This window comes from Stenella coeruleoalba (genome assembly GCF_951394435.1).
Source record: "Stenella coeruleoalba genome assembly, chromosome: X".
Taxonomy (NCBI): domain Eukaryota; kingdom Metazoa; phylum Chordata; class Mammalia; order Artiodactyla; family Delphinidae; genus Stenella; species Stenella coeruleoalba.
Genome location: NC_137152.1, coordinates 8,592,368 through 8,609,591, shown reverse-complemented (window position 1 = coordinate 8,609,591; position 17,224 = coordinate 8,592,368). Strand labels below are relative to the sequence as shown.

General features: G+C 41.5%; 1 protein-coding gene across 9 annotated transcripts in view; it reads left to right on the top strand.

Moving 5' to 3' along the window:
* ARHGAP6 (Rho GTPase activating protein 6) overlaps positions 1–17,224 on the top strand; it is a 552,843-nt gene that overhangs the window by 505,080 nt on the left and 30,539 nt on the right. For 8 of the 9 annotated variants that reach the window (XM_079911254.1, XM_079911259.1, XM_079911258.1 and 5 more), the window contains 4 exons: positions 979–1,174; positions 6,468–6,523; positions 9,282–9,432; positions 10,450–10,598. In XM_079911254.1, the coding sequence (XP_079767380.1) occupies positions 979–1,174; positions 6,468–6,523; positions 9,282–9,432; positions 10,450–10,598 (552 nt within the window). The remainder of the gene's footprint in view (positions 1–978; positions 1,175–6,467; positions 6,524–9,281; positions 9,433–10,449; positions 10,599–17,224) is intronic. The other variant, XM_079911256.1, reaches the window with a different exon arrangement.

The following is a 17,224-nucleotide window of genomic DNA, read 5'->3' as shown; positions in this document are numbered from 1 at the left end:
TGTCCCAAATGCCCTCCCCTCTGGCCAGGCCTTGCTAGCAGCCAACTTCTTCCTCTATGCTTCAGCAAAGGGTGGGTGGCCATACAGGCATGAGTGGTGCCCTGCAGCCTTACCCTCAGCCTTTTACCATTCCTAGAGTGCCAGCCCTCCTTCCACCTGTCATTACCTCATCTCTTGGCTGGGGGCTTTCTCCGATGGCCAGAGGCGCCCACCCATAGAGACGACGGGCTGCGAGTAGCAAGGCGTTAATGTCACCTCCCCACCCCTACCAGAAGTTGTCTTTAATCAATGACTCTTGAGACTCGTGGTATAAATACCCCCAACTCCCTTACTCCTTAGCAGGAATAGCTCTGGGGTGCATGGTCTACACGGTCTCCCAGGTCCCCAGGGCAGTTGGGCTCCAGCGGCCCACAGGCTTGTCACAGGCTTGTCACAGGCCTGGTGATGCCCCCTTCAGTAGCTGCATTCACTTCCCTTTCTCATTTCCCTACTTCCCTACAGCTGTCTCCTGGGACTATTCCCCTAATAAAGTTCATTGTGTCACGTCTTGGGGAAAACTAAACTAAGACTGTTTATGGAATCCTCCTATTTTAAAATATACTTTCGAGAGTTGAATTATTCTTTTTTTTTCACAAGAGTTCTCTGACTTTACCTCATTCGTCAAGTATGTGATTTTTTTTCTTGTTTCAAGGAATGAAGTGGTTGGGTCAAAATATTTTAATTGTATGTTTGCCATCTCTTGTCTTCCATTTGGCAGAAGTTGTCTATTGTTGAAATTGTAACTGTCATTACCTTACCCTATGCTGTGGAGGTTTCCTAACCTTTTTTCCTTTGAAAATACAAACCGCACAATTAAACAGTATTATTTCGAGTGTGATTAGTGGTCATGGGCAAAAGGATTTATTGGATGGCATTGGGGGAAGCAGTTTTTATTTTCTCCATGTGCACTCTGTGTTCATGTCTGTGTATAATTTGCAGGGTGCAATGTCAGTGGATTCTATCACCGATCTTGACGACAATCAGTCTCGACTGCTAGAAGCGTTACAGCTCTCCTTGCCTGCCGAAGCTCAAAGCAAAAAAGAAAAAGCCAGAGATAAGAAACTCAGTCTGAATCCCATTTACAGACAGGTCCCCAGGCTGGTGGACAGCTGCTGTCAACATCTAGAAAAACATGGTAAGCAAAATTGTTTGTCAGCAGTCAAGTACTGAAGACTTTCATGTATTCGGGCATCATTCATTCAAGCACCCGATTCCAATTCTATGTTCATTTGATCAGGCTCTAGGCCAAAATTTCCTTTGCAAAGAAAATTTACAAACATGAACGTTTGCTTATCCCCAGTAGGGCTGAACCAGATTTGGGGCGGCGCGAATCCACCTGATGGTATTCAGGCTCCGCAGCCCTAAAGAGTCCTCAGAAGTGACCCTGGAGATCAAGGAATTGAGGGGAGGGCAAGGTCTGTTGGGCTGGGGCTATCCTCAGGACCCCCTGCAAAGAAAGCAGGGCCACTTTCATCTTTTTTATACATTGAGGTTCCACAAGGCTTCCTTTAAAAAATAATAGTCCAGCTTCTTACAGAAAAAAAACAGATTAGAGAACCATTCCTTAAGTGAATAGAAAATACATAGTTTTGGACAATAGGTTTCTTTCTGTATTGCTCTTTGCATTTTTGTGGAAAGCTGTCCACTTAAGATTTCTTCATCGTGACCGTTTTGGAAACTCAGTTCCACTTAATACGCTGACTTTACAGCTCTTTAAAATTTTTGCGGAACTTTAGACTTTTGGCTCATCAAACAGCCATGTCTACGATCTGAATTTGTTTGCTATAATGTTAGCATGCGTTTTGTGGACGTGAGAAGAGTTTATAATTGCTTCTTTTTTCCAGTTTTATTGAGAAATAATTGACATACATGACTGTAATTGCTTTTTTACTATAAAAGTAATATACACATCATAATAGAGAAAAAAAAGAAACAGAAAAGCAAATTCTGAGGCTATCATATAGATATAACTACTCTTGACATTCTCATCTATTTCTTTCTAATAAAAGTGGGACTTTATAAAAATGACTAGGATATGTCCAGGTCTCTTAATCAATTCATTATATATGGAAATCACTAGATATCATATGGGTGACTTAATATAAGTAATATGTATCGAAACTTTGTTTATACAAAATTTCAATATGTATATGTATGTGTATGAGTGTACATTCTTATCTGTCTCTTCTCCTTGGAAAGTAAACAGGACATCAATAAAAATATCTTAGACATTTTGAATTCCCAATACTTAGTATCATGATAACACAATGTAAATGTTTCAATCAGTATTACTTGAACAGAATTATTTTTCAAAATAGCTTAGCAACTAGAGTTCTTTAGTTGCTTTTAGCACCTAAAGAATTTACATGAATATTTAAATTCAGCCTAAACTTTACTACGAGGTAGAAAAAGCGACTCATACTTTTATAATTATAATTTTTCCCTATAGAGAATGTAGAGAGTGAACGGTAGCGCTATAAAGAATTCTAAACGAGAAAATTCTACTCTAACCATGCAAAAATGCAGTGCCAGGTTGAGTAACTGCTTTTGTGAAAGAAGGCTTGGCATGTCTTTGTATTTTCTTTTTGAAAATAAATTTTCATGAATTATAATTTGTAAAATAGCATTTCCTTTAAGATTACTAAAAAACAGGGAAGTTCACTTTTTTGGGGGGGTGCGGGGGAAATAGTTACAATGCAGTTTAGGGCCTAAAGGAAAGAAGATAACCTACATGATCTTTCAAGGCCCTGATTCTGTTCTGAGTTTCCATGATGTTTAGACCAAATGGCTCTGGAAAAATAAGAGATAGTTTCAAATTCATACAGATACTAATCTTGGTCACTTTAAACCAGTGATAAAAGAGCAAATTTCAAAAACAATTCTTTTGTAAGACTTCATTTGCCAGTGTTTGAAATGGGTAGCAGAGAGTTTGATTCACTTTAGCTTCATAGACATTTGTCAAAGACCTTTTCATTCTCTCCCAAATTGGTCTTGGACACACACACACAAAAACAAAACAGAGAGAGAGAGAGAAACAAACAAAAACAATTGGTCCTGGACAGTTATCTTGACTCCATCTATATATTCGTGTACGCCACCCTTCCTCACTTTTACTTCACCCAAATGCCTTCTCCACTATTAGGCCAAAATTCCTTTAAGCATCCTTAATTTCCCCGAAGCACACATTTCAAACAAAAAAAACGACAAAAAAAAAAAAAAAACCCAGACAATATAACAAAGAGTCCAACTCTCTTCTACTTAAAGGATGTAGGCTGATTTTAGGGTGGGGCCGCCTCCTTATTATGCCTGCCCTCATTACTTGAATTCCCTAAGCCTGAGATTCAGGTGCCCTGGTTCTAGTTTCCATTTCAGCTTCTGACAAAAAGGAGAGAAAGGCGATCATATCCATTTCTGGCACAGGGTACAGCAAAGTCACATTTCTTTGCCAGATCTATGCCTTTTTTGATGGACACCTGTTTTTAACGGTGACTGTCTCAAGTCAAGGTTACTGGATGCCTAGATTGTATCTTCTCTTTGAGGAAAATGACTCTAAGGCTTATGTCAGAGAATGGCATTGGCTGTCTGAAGGCTGTCATCTGCTCAACCTAAAATTAATTAATTAATTAATTTAAAAAACTTAAAACAGGTTATAATCAATTGATACATAGAAATTATAGCAATCAGTCACTAGCTAGTTATTTTTGGAATCACAGTCACTTTTACTGAGTGGAAAAAGACTATAATTTAGGAAATAGTGACACAGAAATGGGCATTTTTGAACAGAATGGAGGACTTCAGGCAAAGGAATAGTCCCACCTGGGAAGAAAGTGCCCTTATGTGATATCTCACTTACGTAGAAATTTCAGCCACTTGGAAACCATCGGACCAACAAGAAAATAAATGCAGCCAAAATTAAGATTGCTAAGACCTCCTATTATATTACAGTTTTCTGTTTTGCACAAAAAGCCTTATTTAGTTCAGTTAGGGCCTATATCTCTCTGTATAATAGTAGATGCCAGATACAATTCTAAGTATTTTATATACATTCATTAATTGAATCACTGAACAACTTTTGAGGTGGATACTTATTTTGCTCATTTTGTAGGTGAAGAAATATAATTCTGTATTTGATTCTAATACCTTGATTATCCTGTTTTCAAGCTCCCAGAGAGGTAGAAGCAATAGATTAGGCTGGGGGCTGGACTCAGTTATAAGGCAGATGAACTGATGGCAGCAACAAGGAAGGAGCACAAGTCTTTTGAGAATAGATGCAAAGCAAAATTCCACCCAAGTGCAAAGCACCAAGATGTACTTCTGCAAGTCAGCAATAACTAGCCTCTCAGCATGATTCTCTCAAATTATTCTGGAAATTCAGGATAACGCTCATAAGAAATAAAAGTGATAAATGGGATATTTATAGATATTATCGTTTCTAACTGAAAAATTCTAGAAAACCAATTTTAAAAGTCTTATACACAATACACAATGTGGCAAGACCATAAAATAAACACACAAAAAGATATCCATGTCTTATATAAGAGCAATAATAGGTTATGTACTATAACAATAAAATAATTCCTTTATATTAATATCAAACGTATAGTTACGTAGAATATCTGTAATAAGAAGTAAGAAACTTCTGTGACAAAAACTGCAAAGCTTTACCAAGAAATGTTAAGAAACTAAGAAATAAATTAAGATATCTACTTTGTTTCTGGATGGGAAGAAATAATGTTGTAAAGATTTCAGTTCTTTCCAATATCATTATATATTGGACTAGTCAGAACTCTTTCCGTGGCAAGAGAGAAGAACCCAGATAAAAGCAGATTAAGCAAAGCAGCCCCCCAAATTCCCACTTACATGCTGGAAGTATGAATATTATATCTAGATTCAGGAACAGGTAGATTCAGGATGCAAATAGTGCCTTGATTGCTGGAGTGTTGACTATGTTTCATGGTCTGTGGACTCTCACAGCAGCTCTCTTCATGTGGCTACAAGCCACCCCTGGCAGCTACAATCTGCCATCAGCCTTGTAACTCATTATCCCAAATGAAGAGAAGATGAGCCACCAATGAAACAATGAACGTAGACAATGATCATCAGTGGCAGTGACTCATGGCTTGCATAGGAAAGGAGAGTCATGCAGACCCTCTGTGCCACCTTAAGGAAGTGCATAATACCTCTTGTGAAGTCTTCTTGCGCCCAAGTCCAAACCTGAATCAGAGAAAACTCTGGCTCTAACTATCTCTTTAGAGGAAATAAAGGGGAGAAAGGAGCACATAAATGACACCACAGAGTGTCTACATCCAGGCAGTGGGAAAATCTACAGTGGGAAATCAATGCTATTTCTTCCTCAAACCAATTACGAGGAAATCATATAAACGGAGAGGGGAAACAAACACATTAAGAGACTACAAGGCTCGCCAGCCTATCACAGTTTGTGAACCTTATGTGAACGTTGACTGGATATTTAATGATATTAAGGAACTATTGTTGAAATGTCTTAACTTGTGGTAGATTATGTTTCTTTTAAGAGACCTAATTTTTTAGAGCAAAGAGTTTCTCAGCCTTGGCACTACTGACATTTGGGGCTGGATAACTCTTTTTCATGCACTGGCCCCATAATCCCACTTCTAGGACATGATCTTAAGACAATCAGAAATGTAAACTGAGACCTATGTACAGAGTTGTTCCTAATAGGGCTGGTTACGGTATCAAAACAAGTGCATATATGTTGCGGGGAGCTATATTGTCATTCAGAGGAGAATATGAAGTGAATCGTGGCACATTCATGCAGTAGAGTATTTTGCATCCATTTTAAATGACATGGACAGAATTTTTACTGGCATAAAAAATTATTGTGGCATAATATTGAGTAAAAGCAGCAGCATTCTACCCCCGATATTTTTTTTTCACGGAGAAAAGACTGAACAGAAATAAACTCAAATATTAAGTCATTACTTCTGCATCAGGTATTTTTTAAAGTATATCATTTTTTACATTTTTCTGCACCTTATAGATTTTCTTTAATAAGTACATGTTTTAATTATGATCAGTAAAGCAAGAAATGTCTATTTTAAAATTGATAAAGGGCTGGAAATTCATAGAAAATTCATGTTTATTCTGAATGATGAAGAAAATGTTACATTATTTTTTTCATATGGAGAAAGTGTGGAAATACATAATAACGCAAGAAAATTTTTTCATCAGAAACATTTAACGTAAAATGATCCTGGTACTTTCAGGGCTAACCTCTAGGTACCTGGTGAATCTAGTGCGGGATAAAGAAGCATTCGTGCACACTGTCAAGTTACTATACTGCCCTGCATGTTGCAGCGTGGTGCTGGCATTCCCTTTTATATCTATTTTGATTTCCTCCAGTTTCAAGCCACAAAACAGGACTGACGATTTTGTTTGCTTACTTGCAGGCCTCCAGACAGTGGGGATATTCCGAGTTGGAAGCTCAAAAAAGAGAGTGAGACAAGTAAGTGAAAAGTGAAGATTATATTGTACGTTTCACCTGACTTTTAGTTGAATTACATCGTGCAAAGTTCAAGCTCATGCAAATTCATTTCTGAATATCTTTTCTGTACCCTCCCACCTATTATAGTATAATTGAGTCCCAGGAAGTGAAAGGCAACAACTCAGAATCTCAGAAAGGTCGTGAAAGAGTTAGGATCGTACAACTGAAAGCAAAACATCTGGCCGTGCCCACCGCATGTACAGCCAAATGAAACTAATTTATAAACATCTTACTGACACTGTAAATGTAGGAGATTCGGCGAGTACCTGATCAGTAAGTGATCGTAAATAGCAAACAATTGTACAGCACCCGTTTTTACTAAAATGAGACATGAGTAATGCCATTAATATCTCTTCTTTTAAAATACTATGTTTATAGCTTTACTTTCTCGAAAATAAATAATTCATATTACTTTTCCAAGGTCCCATTGATTCCCCAGTTCATTTTCCATGTGGGGACTGTACCCCTCAGTTTCCTTCTGCACTCTGCAGCATTCTTGCAAAAGAAGTTTGATATGAGAGCTTCAGGAATAGGCTCCTATGACCAGGCAGGTATCTGTGTTCATGACGGCTTCAGAAAAGGCAAACCATCCTTTGAGAAAAGAATTCATTTGTTGGCTAAAAGAAAATTAAAATGTTATTTTCCCTCTGTTGGTGCCAACAGAAAGAAGTAAGGAACCCAGCAATTCAAAAATGAAGCCAAATGAAAATAATTTTTAGTTGGATGAAGCTGAAGAAACGCTATTTGTTCATATTATTGAAACTAACTGAAATAAGTGTCTCCTCATAATGTCTTTCTTTTTTTGTCAAGACAAAAGGGGTTTTCAAAAGAAGTATGTTTTCTGTTTGGTTGGTTGGTTGGTTTTATTTGTAATAGTCACATAAGATACTATTGAACATTTAACATTTCACAGTAAGATTAGCAGGAAGAAAGTTAGCATAGTAATAACATTTCTTAGGCCTCTCACCTGTGCAGAATTGCAGAATATTTTTATCAACCTTGTCTCGTTGAATCCGCCCACCGGCTGGGAGACAAGCCCCTTTCACCCACTTCTTCTGAGGCTTAGAGAGATTAAGAAATTTAATTCAGGAGCACGCAGTTTAGACCAAGCTCTTCCCACGATCCGTTCTTTCTGCATGTGTGTGTGTGCGTGTGCGTGTGCGTGTGCGCTCAGAAGAAAAACATGGTGTGTTTAGATGACCACGATTAGGAGTGGTGCCGATGGAAGCCTTCTTCATTCTGACTGCCCGATACACACTAAGGATGAGTTGCCTGGAATTGATGTGCGATTCGGGACAGCAACAGGCATTCTTGTCGGGTGGCGAGGTGGCTAGTGACGGAAATTATTCCTCAGTTATATCTGGATCCACTAAAGGGAAAACCTTTGCATGGAGATTTACGTAAGGATTCTCAAAAATACATATAGAATTAGTGGTTAGATTTCAAGTGTGAAATAATGCTCTAACTCACCATTTGATCTTGGTATATCACTTCTTAGCATCCTACACTTTTTCTTGAGAACAACTGTCACAGTATAAAGAGCTAATTAATCATTGGTGGGATTACCAATTTATCACCTGTCTGTCAGCCTGAGAGCTGGAGGAGGGGGAGGGCTTTGCCTCTTTACTCGTCACCGTATTTTGAGGACCTGTAACAAGGCCATACACAGTAAGTGTGCAGTACATCTTTGCTGAATGAATGGGTGAATGAATGACACAGCAAATGAACACTTACAGAAGTTTATTGCCTAGAGTACATTCATGAACTCACAAAATTATTTTAACAGCAGAGAACAAACAATACCTAAGAGAAGTTGAGCTGTCCGAGATGAAAACAGGGTGTAGAGTTATGACTCTCTTCTTGCTATTGTGTTTTCCTACTGTTATAAACGCTAAAGGACTGAGTATGATGATGAAAGCAGGAAATCTTCTTAGAAAATGTTAATAAGGCTACTTTGACAAATCTAAGGCAGATTTTATTTCGTTATTGTCATCTTTCAAGGCTTAGTCACAAATGGTTTATCAGGGTTTTTTTTGTTTTGCTTTTGTTTTTGTTTTTCGGGTTTTTTTTGCGGTACGTGGGCCTCTCACCGTTGTGGCCTCTCCCGTTGCGGAGCACAGGCTCCGGACGCGCAGGCTCAGCGGCCATGGCTCACGGGCCCAGCCGCTCCGCGGCATGTGGGATCTTCCCGGACCGGGGCACGAACCCGCGTCCCCTGCATCGGCAGGCGGACTCTCAACCACTGCGCCACCAGGGAAGCCCCTATCGGGGTTTTTAATTTCATTGTTTACAGAAATATCTCTTTGCTTTCTTGTCGAGTATTTCTAGAAAATGTCAAAATTCCAACATGGTAAATTTGCTGCCGTGCAAAACCACCGTATAATAGATTAATTCCTCCCTCCCACAGTTAGAATTGACCTAACCCCTTAGCTCTTCCTCCCAACCTTCTGGATGTCGTTATCAAGCCCTTCTGCTTGCATCGTTAACAGTAAACGCACAGATACTTTGATTTAATAATTCATTTCATATATATATATATATATTCATGGCTGGGTTTGCATAGACTTTGTAGATCAAGGTGACATGTTGTTTGCTCCTCCTTCTTGGGGTCTGGGTAAACTTAACACCAGCTGCTGCATGTCATAGCACTTCTTTTGCTGGGCGCTGAACGTTGACGTATGGTGTTCTGAGACCGCCACTTGAACCGTTGTCTTTCCAGTTACGTGAGGAATTTGACCGTGGGGTTGACGTGTCCCTGGAGGAAGAGCACAGCGTTCATGACGTGGCTGCCTTGTTGAAGGAGTTCCTGAGGGACATGCCGGACCCCCTTCTCACCAGGGAGCTGTACACAGCTTTCATCAATACTCTCTGTGCGTAACGCAGCCATTTGCAGGAATGTGTTCCTGGGTTACTGGGATGTCCCACTCATTCATCAAAACCTTATGCATGTGTTTTCTAATAGCTTTTTTTTTGCCCTTATTTATCAGTGTCTAATGAGCGGGCTATTTGGGGAATTTTCTGAGATTTACCCTGGGGAGAATTAGCAAGTAGAAAGTTGCAATAAAACAAATGGAAGTAGCCAAGAAAAATTTGGGATGCCTTCAAACGACTCTAGGATGGTAGAAATTGCTATAAATTGATGCTTTGGAGGAACAGAGAGAGTTCACATTGAGTCTGGGCCTAAAAATGAGTTTGCATTCCTGGAACCTAGAGTGAGAAAGCTGAGGGGGCAGGAAACATTCCAGGGAAAGCGGGATGGCATCGCCCAGTGTCACTACTTTCAATGTGGCTGCTTCAGGGCTAGAGACACAGATCCCACACAGGGGAAAAGGACGGGGAGAGGGAGGAGGAACCACCAGAACGGTTTCAGCCTCCATGAATTTCTTCATCCATGCTGCAGTTAAGATAGGCTCACAAAAGAGAGAGAAGACACTGACATTGGGCCGTGTCTTGGTTATCGCCAACAAAAAGTCTACCTCATACATTGCTCAACAGACAAGGGCCTCAAATGTCTTCTAAACTCAAATTTAAGAACATTCACAGATTCTCAGTCACTGTCAGCAAATAGTTAACTACCATGAAAGACTGTCATCCATAAAGTATGTGATGGTTTATACCAGGGGAAAGAGGGAGAGGAAAGTAAGGGACGTGGAGTTACCTTTCTAACCTGGATTATAAGGATTTCTCTGGATGGTACATTTCCCCAGGTCGAATTCATCTTTGTATCCCTCATAGAACCTTACTGTTCAATTGCTAAAGCAATGGGAGAGTGGGTGAAGGAATGAAATGTGACTTGCCGTGCTAATCCCTTTCTGAAGGCAGTTGAGCGTGAAGGGCATGACGTCCCCCTTTGACTCACTCGGAGCGCCTCTCTTTGCCTTGCTTAGTGTTGGAGCCTGAGGAACAGCTGGGCACCTTGCAGCTCCTCATCTACCTTCTACCTCCCTGCAACTGCGACACGCTCCACCGGCTGCTGCAGTTCCTCTCCATCGTGGCCAGGCACGCCGAGGACAACGTCAGCAAAGACGGGCAAGAGGTGCGCACCCCACCGCCACCGCAGCAGATGCTCTGGTTCTTCCTTTTTCCTGTTTTAAAAGGGAGAGCTAAAAACTAATACAAATGGATGTCTATGCAAAACAGAAACAGGCTCACAGACATAGAAAACAAACGTGCGGTTACCAAACGGGAGACAGATGCGGGGAGGGATGAATTCGGGCAGTGGGATTAACAGATACAAACTACTATACATAAAGTAGATAAGCAACAAGGATATAGCGTGTAGCACAGGGAATTATACCCACTGTCTTGTAATAACCTATACTGGGATATAATCTGTAAAAATACTGAATCACTATGCTATACACCTGAAACTAACGCAATATTGTAAATCAACTATACTTCAACTTTAAAAAAAAAAAAAAAGGAGCGCTACCAATTTGGTCAGATGTTTCACCTGGAGAAAATGAAGCTTCCCTTTCCTGGCCTATGTGTCTATGTAGGAAGAGAACTAATACAGGCTTCCCCTCCGCCCCTGGAGGGACCGTTCCTAAGAGCGCATTGGCCATTAACTTCCTTGTGTGTTGCAAGGATGCTTCCAACTGAGGCTGTCATTTTCCATGATGATGCTTTACTCAAGACCCTGAATTTCCATTTGTGTGAAGGAGACGAATGTGAGCTACAGAGGTGCTTACAAGCATGAGGAAAATGGAGTAATGGAGGCGGGGGGAGATGGTGTCCTTGTAACTCACTTGATCTGCTGCTTTACCTTGAAGCCCAAACATGGTGTCACCTCTTCATTCTTCCATTTCATTCTGGAGCGCCCATGTGCCTTATGGCTAGAAGTCTAGGATCTTCCATCTTAGAGGTGCTTTCTCTCCTTCACCCCTCCCCCCAAAATAGGGACTGGCTCAGTGCGATGGAGGGTGGATCCTGCTTCAAAACCAGGTGGAGAGAGAACTGAAAAGTCAGATCTATTGACTGTTGCCATGTATCTCAATGCCACATGGTACGAACTGCTAAAGACAGGTTCTGCACAGTCCTCTGGACCCTTTTGGGACGTTCTTGTTGGACCTGGCCCCCCACCTGAGGTCTTGGGCTCTGGTTCTCTTTGGTCATACTCCTGTGCTTCAAGGTGTTTTCCAGTTTCTCCCTTGGACAATTTTAAGTGACCTGTTAGCAAGCAGCCTATTTAATCTTTGCCTTAACGAGAGACCTGTTTCCCTTCTTGAAACCATGCAGTCATACTTCTCCCTGACCTTGGATTCCCCAGGAGATCTCAGACCCTTTAATATGTGGACATGCATTGTAAATCAACAAGAAGGCGGCAAGGGCATTCCAAGCTTACTTATCCCAGAAGCTTTTATTTTAAATCCTGTTAAGCAGAACACAGCTGTGTTGTGGATTCATTTCTGTGTTTGTCAGATTTCTTTCCCAAAGGCCATGGTTATATGTATTTTTTTTCAGAAAGGCAGTTCTCCCTTTCTTATCCTCACCCTCCCTATCAGTGTGAGAATGGAACCTTCCTGAGTTATCCATTTCTCTCTATAGCAGTTATTAGTGAAACCTCTGCTGGCTTCAGGTTTCATAACATAGCACTGCCACCTTCTTTCAGCAGACACAGCTCTTCAAAGCATATACTGTAATTCTCATAATTGTTAAGTAGTTATATTACCCGTCTGGGTGTCAGCCTTGATTGACTATAGATATAAGAGAAGCTGTAGAATCATCTGCCTAATCATTGGGTCAAGACAGAGCCCTGTCTGGGTTCCTAGGTATGTCGGTTGCCTCTCTGACGTTTCTTAAGTACTATGTGAGAAGAAAGTCGGGTCTTAGGTGATTGAGAAGGCATTGAGGAAAGCAAAATGTCCAGTTGAACTCACTCGTGTCTTTTTGAAATCATTTGCAGACATGCTTTCGGTCCACATGCTGAACAGGACTGCATTGCCTGTGGCAAAGAGGAGAAAATATTCTTGGATAGGTACCAGCTAGGTGCCATTCACGTCTCTCCTACCATGTGCCGGCCGTGTGCTTGGGCCTTTATACATATATTATAGCTAATCCTCCATGGAGCAAGAGAGAGGTCGTCATCCCTGTGTTTCCGCGGTGGAAACCGAGGGCTGGAGGGGTTATGTAACTTACCCAGCGTTCCCCAGGGAGCCTCCACTTAACGCTAGTGCAAGTCGTGCATTCGTGACCCTGGGCGAGGTGCCAGGTCCCCCACAGTCAATGCAGATTTGCAGAGATATTAGGACAATATGCCAGCAGGTGGCAGTAAAATATCTTGAGGAAGGGCTCCTTTTTCTAATTCACACAAAAGTGTCATATTGACTAGTAGTCGGTTCGGTCCCTTGACTAGCAAAGTCCTAGCTGTGCCTCAAACCCAAACCACTCTGATTTACGGAGAACAGAAATATAGAATAGCAAGTAGGAAAAAACAACTCTGCTGGGGGTCTAGCTCACAGTTTCCCGGCCTCCATACGATTGACCCTTGGGACCAGGTAATTCTGTGCTGTGTGGGTGCCCTGTGCATTGTGGGATGCTTAACAGCATCCCTGGCCTCTACTCACTTGATGCCAGTAACAGCTCCCCCCGGCCCGTGATGCTGCCCCAGTTGTGACAGCTGAAAGTGTCTCTAAACATTGCCAGGTTTCCCCGGGAAGGAGGGGAAGCTCAAAATCCCCCCTGGTTGAGAACACTTGTTAGCTTTACACGTCACTGATCATGTGTTCTTGGACAAATGTATTAATCTTCCTAAACCTGGGTTTCCTTATCTGAACTTTGGAGATAAAATTTCTTCAACTGGCACTGCACAGTCATTGAGAAAACTAGTTTATTACAAGGAGTATAAAAATATTCTGGTAACAGCAAAGTTGTACGGGAGGCAGGAGATGACAAGGGTTTCTAGACATCCTTGACCTAAACCTTGAATCGAAATGAAGGGCTAGTAACCAAAAATTAAAGCAACAGAGGAAATATGAGGAGAGCGCTGCTTCCGTGAAGTGGTTAGAAGTTACAGGAAAGCAAGTAATTCACACAGCCGTCTTGGACTAGAGTTAAGGCTGCAGTGTGGGAAAGTACTGATGAGGTCTGAGGGGAAATTGGACTATGTTCCCAGAGTACTGAATGCCTTTGTCAGGGGAAGGACTGATTCTTTTAAGCCATGAATCTTCGGAAGGATTCAACTAAGGTGATATAATCCGTGTTTTAGATTGCTTAGAGACAGGAAGAGGGTGAGTTAGGAAGGTTTTGTAGGAATAGCAATATGGAAAAACAGCAATTCACATTATAAACGTTTCCATGTAAGAATGGCCTTGGTATTTGAATCACGTAAGTTCTGAGCGCCTACTCTCTGTTCCTCTAAACCAGTGAACATTGTTCAAGAATTTTCTAACTACCGTTCCCAGGAGGGGGTAAAAACACAAGGCAAATATAGAATTAGAGGACACAACGCAGAGTCACTGCAGAACTTCAGAGAAGTGATGAACGTGGAGCAGAAAAGTTAGGAATGGCTTTGTGCAGGAGATTGAATTTAAACTACATATCAAAGGGTGTGTAGGGATTGAGTAAGTGGACCACATAAGCATGGCATAGGGATGGGAATTAGCTGAAAACCCCTTCTGGTAGAAGTGAAAAGGGGAGGGAGAGGAACGGCAGAGAGGTTTTTTGCTCACGATTTTTTAAGTTGGCTTGGCATGAGCAGGTAAAGAATTGGAGTGAGACAAAAATTCAGTTGTAAAATATAATCAAGAAACGAAGAATTTTTCAAGTTTCTCTCTTACCTATTTGTTAGTTTGTGCTAGATGTCTTACCTATCCGTTGGGTAGTTATTATGGGCTGCAACAGGAAGAAAACTGAATCAGAGTGTCAAGGAGCTTGGAGGCTCACCCAGGCTCTGCCAGCACCTTGCTATGTGACCTGGTTTTTGTAAAATAGAGGAAGAGGAAGGAAAACAGAGTTGGGGTAGGGGAAGGTCTGAGATTCCTCCTCTATAAAATGAATGTAATATTTCTTTTCTAATAGGTGCTTAAACTTCAATGCATCACTAACTTAAAGATGTCTAAAAGAAAGACATTGAGAAAAATTATTGGCTGGTCAATGAGTGCCTTTGGAGGGGAAAATAGTGGTATTTTATTGACTGCTTTTGCTATCTTGTGTTTGGTTTGTTTTATTCCTTTTTTTTAAAATTTTTTTTTTTAGTTTGCTATTTGCTTTGCTCCTTAGGGGAAAAGAGAAATTCCCAAATGTAAGAAAGGTTTCATTTCCTCTAGAAAGACTATTGCAGGGACGTCATTGAAACCTCTTGAGCAGTGGTTTTTCAGGGTGTCTAAGAACCCCCCAGCATGGCATGGAATATGTGGTGTGAATGTACACTTTTTTTGGAGAGAGAGTCCATAGCTGGCCTCCAGTTCTTCAAAGAGTCTATGAGGCAAAAAAGAAGTTATGAACCACTGACACAAGGCCGGGATTACTGACCTTTGTTGAGATGCATATGCCTGTAACGAGTGGGAGTTCGGCTTTGGAACTGTAGCAGGACCCGTGCCTCCCCTCACCCTGGTGCCGGCCTGGCTTTGGAGCCAGTTTTCCCACATCCCCGCTATGCCGGCTCTGCCAGCACGAGTGAGCGGCGGGGGGCTGCCTGGAGCCCGGCTCTGGGCACCACTTCCCTCGTCTGTAAAGTAAGGACGACAGCAGCAGCGGCTTCGGAAGCATACAGTGAGAGGGAATTGAGACAGCCTGTGGAAAGCCTCTAGCCCAGTGACTCTACATGCTAAACTTTAAAAAAAAATTTTATTTTATTGAAGTATAGCTCGTTTACAATGTTGTGTTAATTTCAGTTATATATGTGTATATATACGTATATATTCTTTTTCATATTCTTTTCCATTATGGCTTATCCCAGGACATTAAATATGGTTCCCTGTGCTCTACAGTAGAACCTTGTTGTTTATCCATTCCCTGTATAATCGTTTGCATCTGCTAGTCTCAAATTCCCAATCTGTCCCTCCCCCATCTACATGCTAAACTTTTAATATCAATAAATGTGAGCTCTTCCGATTCGGATCAAAAATGATCTAGGATGCTTATTTAGTAGAGATAAATGTTTTCCTGATAACGTTTGGAAACATAGCACTGGCTGACAATTAAATAATGAACCAAGCCCAAGTACACATTGTGTTGTGCGCTCTTGGGCAGTCGTAGAGATAGATGGTAGATAGAGAGATGATAGATAGAGAGATGATAGATAGATAGATAGATATGCTGAAACCTGAGGGGTAAGGGTAGAAGCCGTCTGTGAGCAAGTCTCCTTTCCAGATTAAAACACAATAAAATAAAACCAAAATGAAGCAAAAAGGTGTTAACACACCACAGCAGCGTGGTCTGCAGCTGGCGTCTCTGTGCAGTTTTACGGAGGGATTGTATTGCATTCCCGGAATAGCAACAGGAGAAGGAGAGCGGAAGCGGTGTTCTGGACTGTCCTTGTACTAAACATGCTTTTCAGAGAAAACAGAATCTTCCATTTGACATGTTTTTTTAAAAAATGAGAAAGCCCTGATATTCCTTTAAGAGGGGAAGGGGAAGCTCTCCAAATGCCTCTGAGTTCTAAAGGGATGAATTTGAAAATGGTGCATATTTGATTTTATCCTCAGCCATGAAGTTCCAGGAAGAGAAATGAAACATAACATGCAAACTTGTCAAGTTTTGTATCAGTGAAATGAAACAAAGGAAAAACGTAACTGAACAGTCGTACATTAAGGGCACTTTCTTGAAAATTCCCAGTGTTTACCACATGAAATCATTTCACTTGGCAGCAAACCTGAACACAGCCTCGCCTTCTAAAAATAACACACCCCATGTGCCATGCAGGGCTGGGTAGCCACCAGCTCAGGGCTCCACGGGGCAAGGTCGGGACTCAGGAGGCTTCGTCTCACCTGTGAGTCAGGAATTTTATGCTGTGTATCCAGCTGCCTCTTGAAGGCTGTGCAGGTCGTCCCAGGCGAAGGATCCTCACCAAGCAGCCACAGTCCCCATGCCTTTCTGGGCACTCGTAGATTTTCAACTCATTTCAACAAGAGATAAAAATTGGCCTAGGCCAGTGGTTCTCAACCAGGAGTAGTTTAGCCCCACAGGGGACATGTAACAATGACTTTCACCTGGCCCTCGCCAGCCTTTCCTGCAAGACCTTCTGCCATGCTGAGTTTCCTGGCAGGCCTTGGCGTAGCTTACATGTTTCTGTCTTTGCATATCGTGTTCTCACCACTGTGAAGGTGCCCGCTGTGCCAGCTCCTCTGCTTTGCAGCCCAGCAAACTCTACTCTCCTTCAGGGTTTTGTGGAAATATTGCCGCCTCTTTGGAGTGTCCCTGGGGCCCCCAGAGTTGATAGTTTCATACTTTGTACTCAATGCTTGTAATTGATCATTTTCTTTATCCTCTAGAATGTGAACCCTTTAAAATAAGGGCTGGTTTGCGATCATTGTTGGAAAAACTTTAGAATAATCAGAATCCATGAAAAATGCCTAGCCTATGGTAGGTGCCGAGTGGATGGATTAATAGAGAGGTGATGGGTTGATGGATGAAGGATAGACAGGGGGATGGATAAGATGGTCAGTTGGATGGATGGACATCAATATTTTTGAAGAGCAGACAGGATAGAAATTTTATATA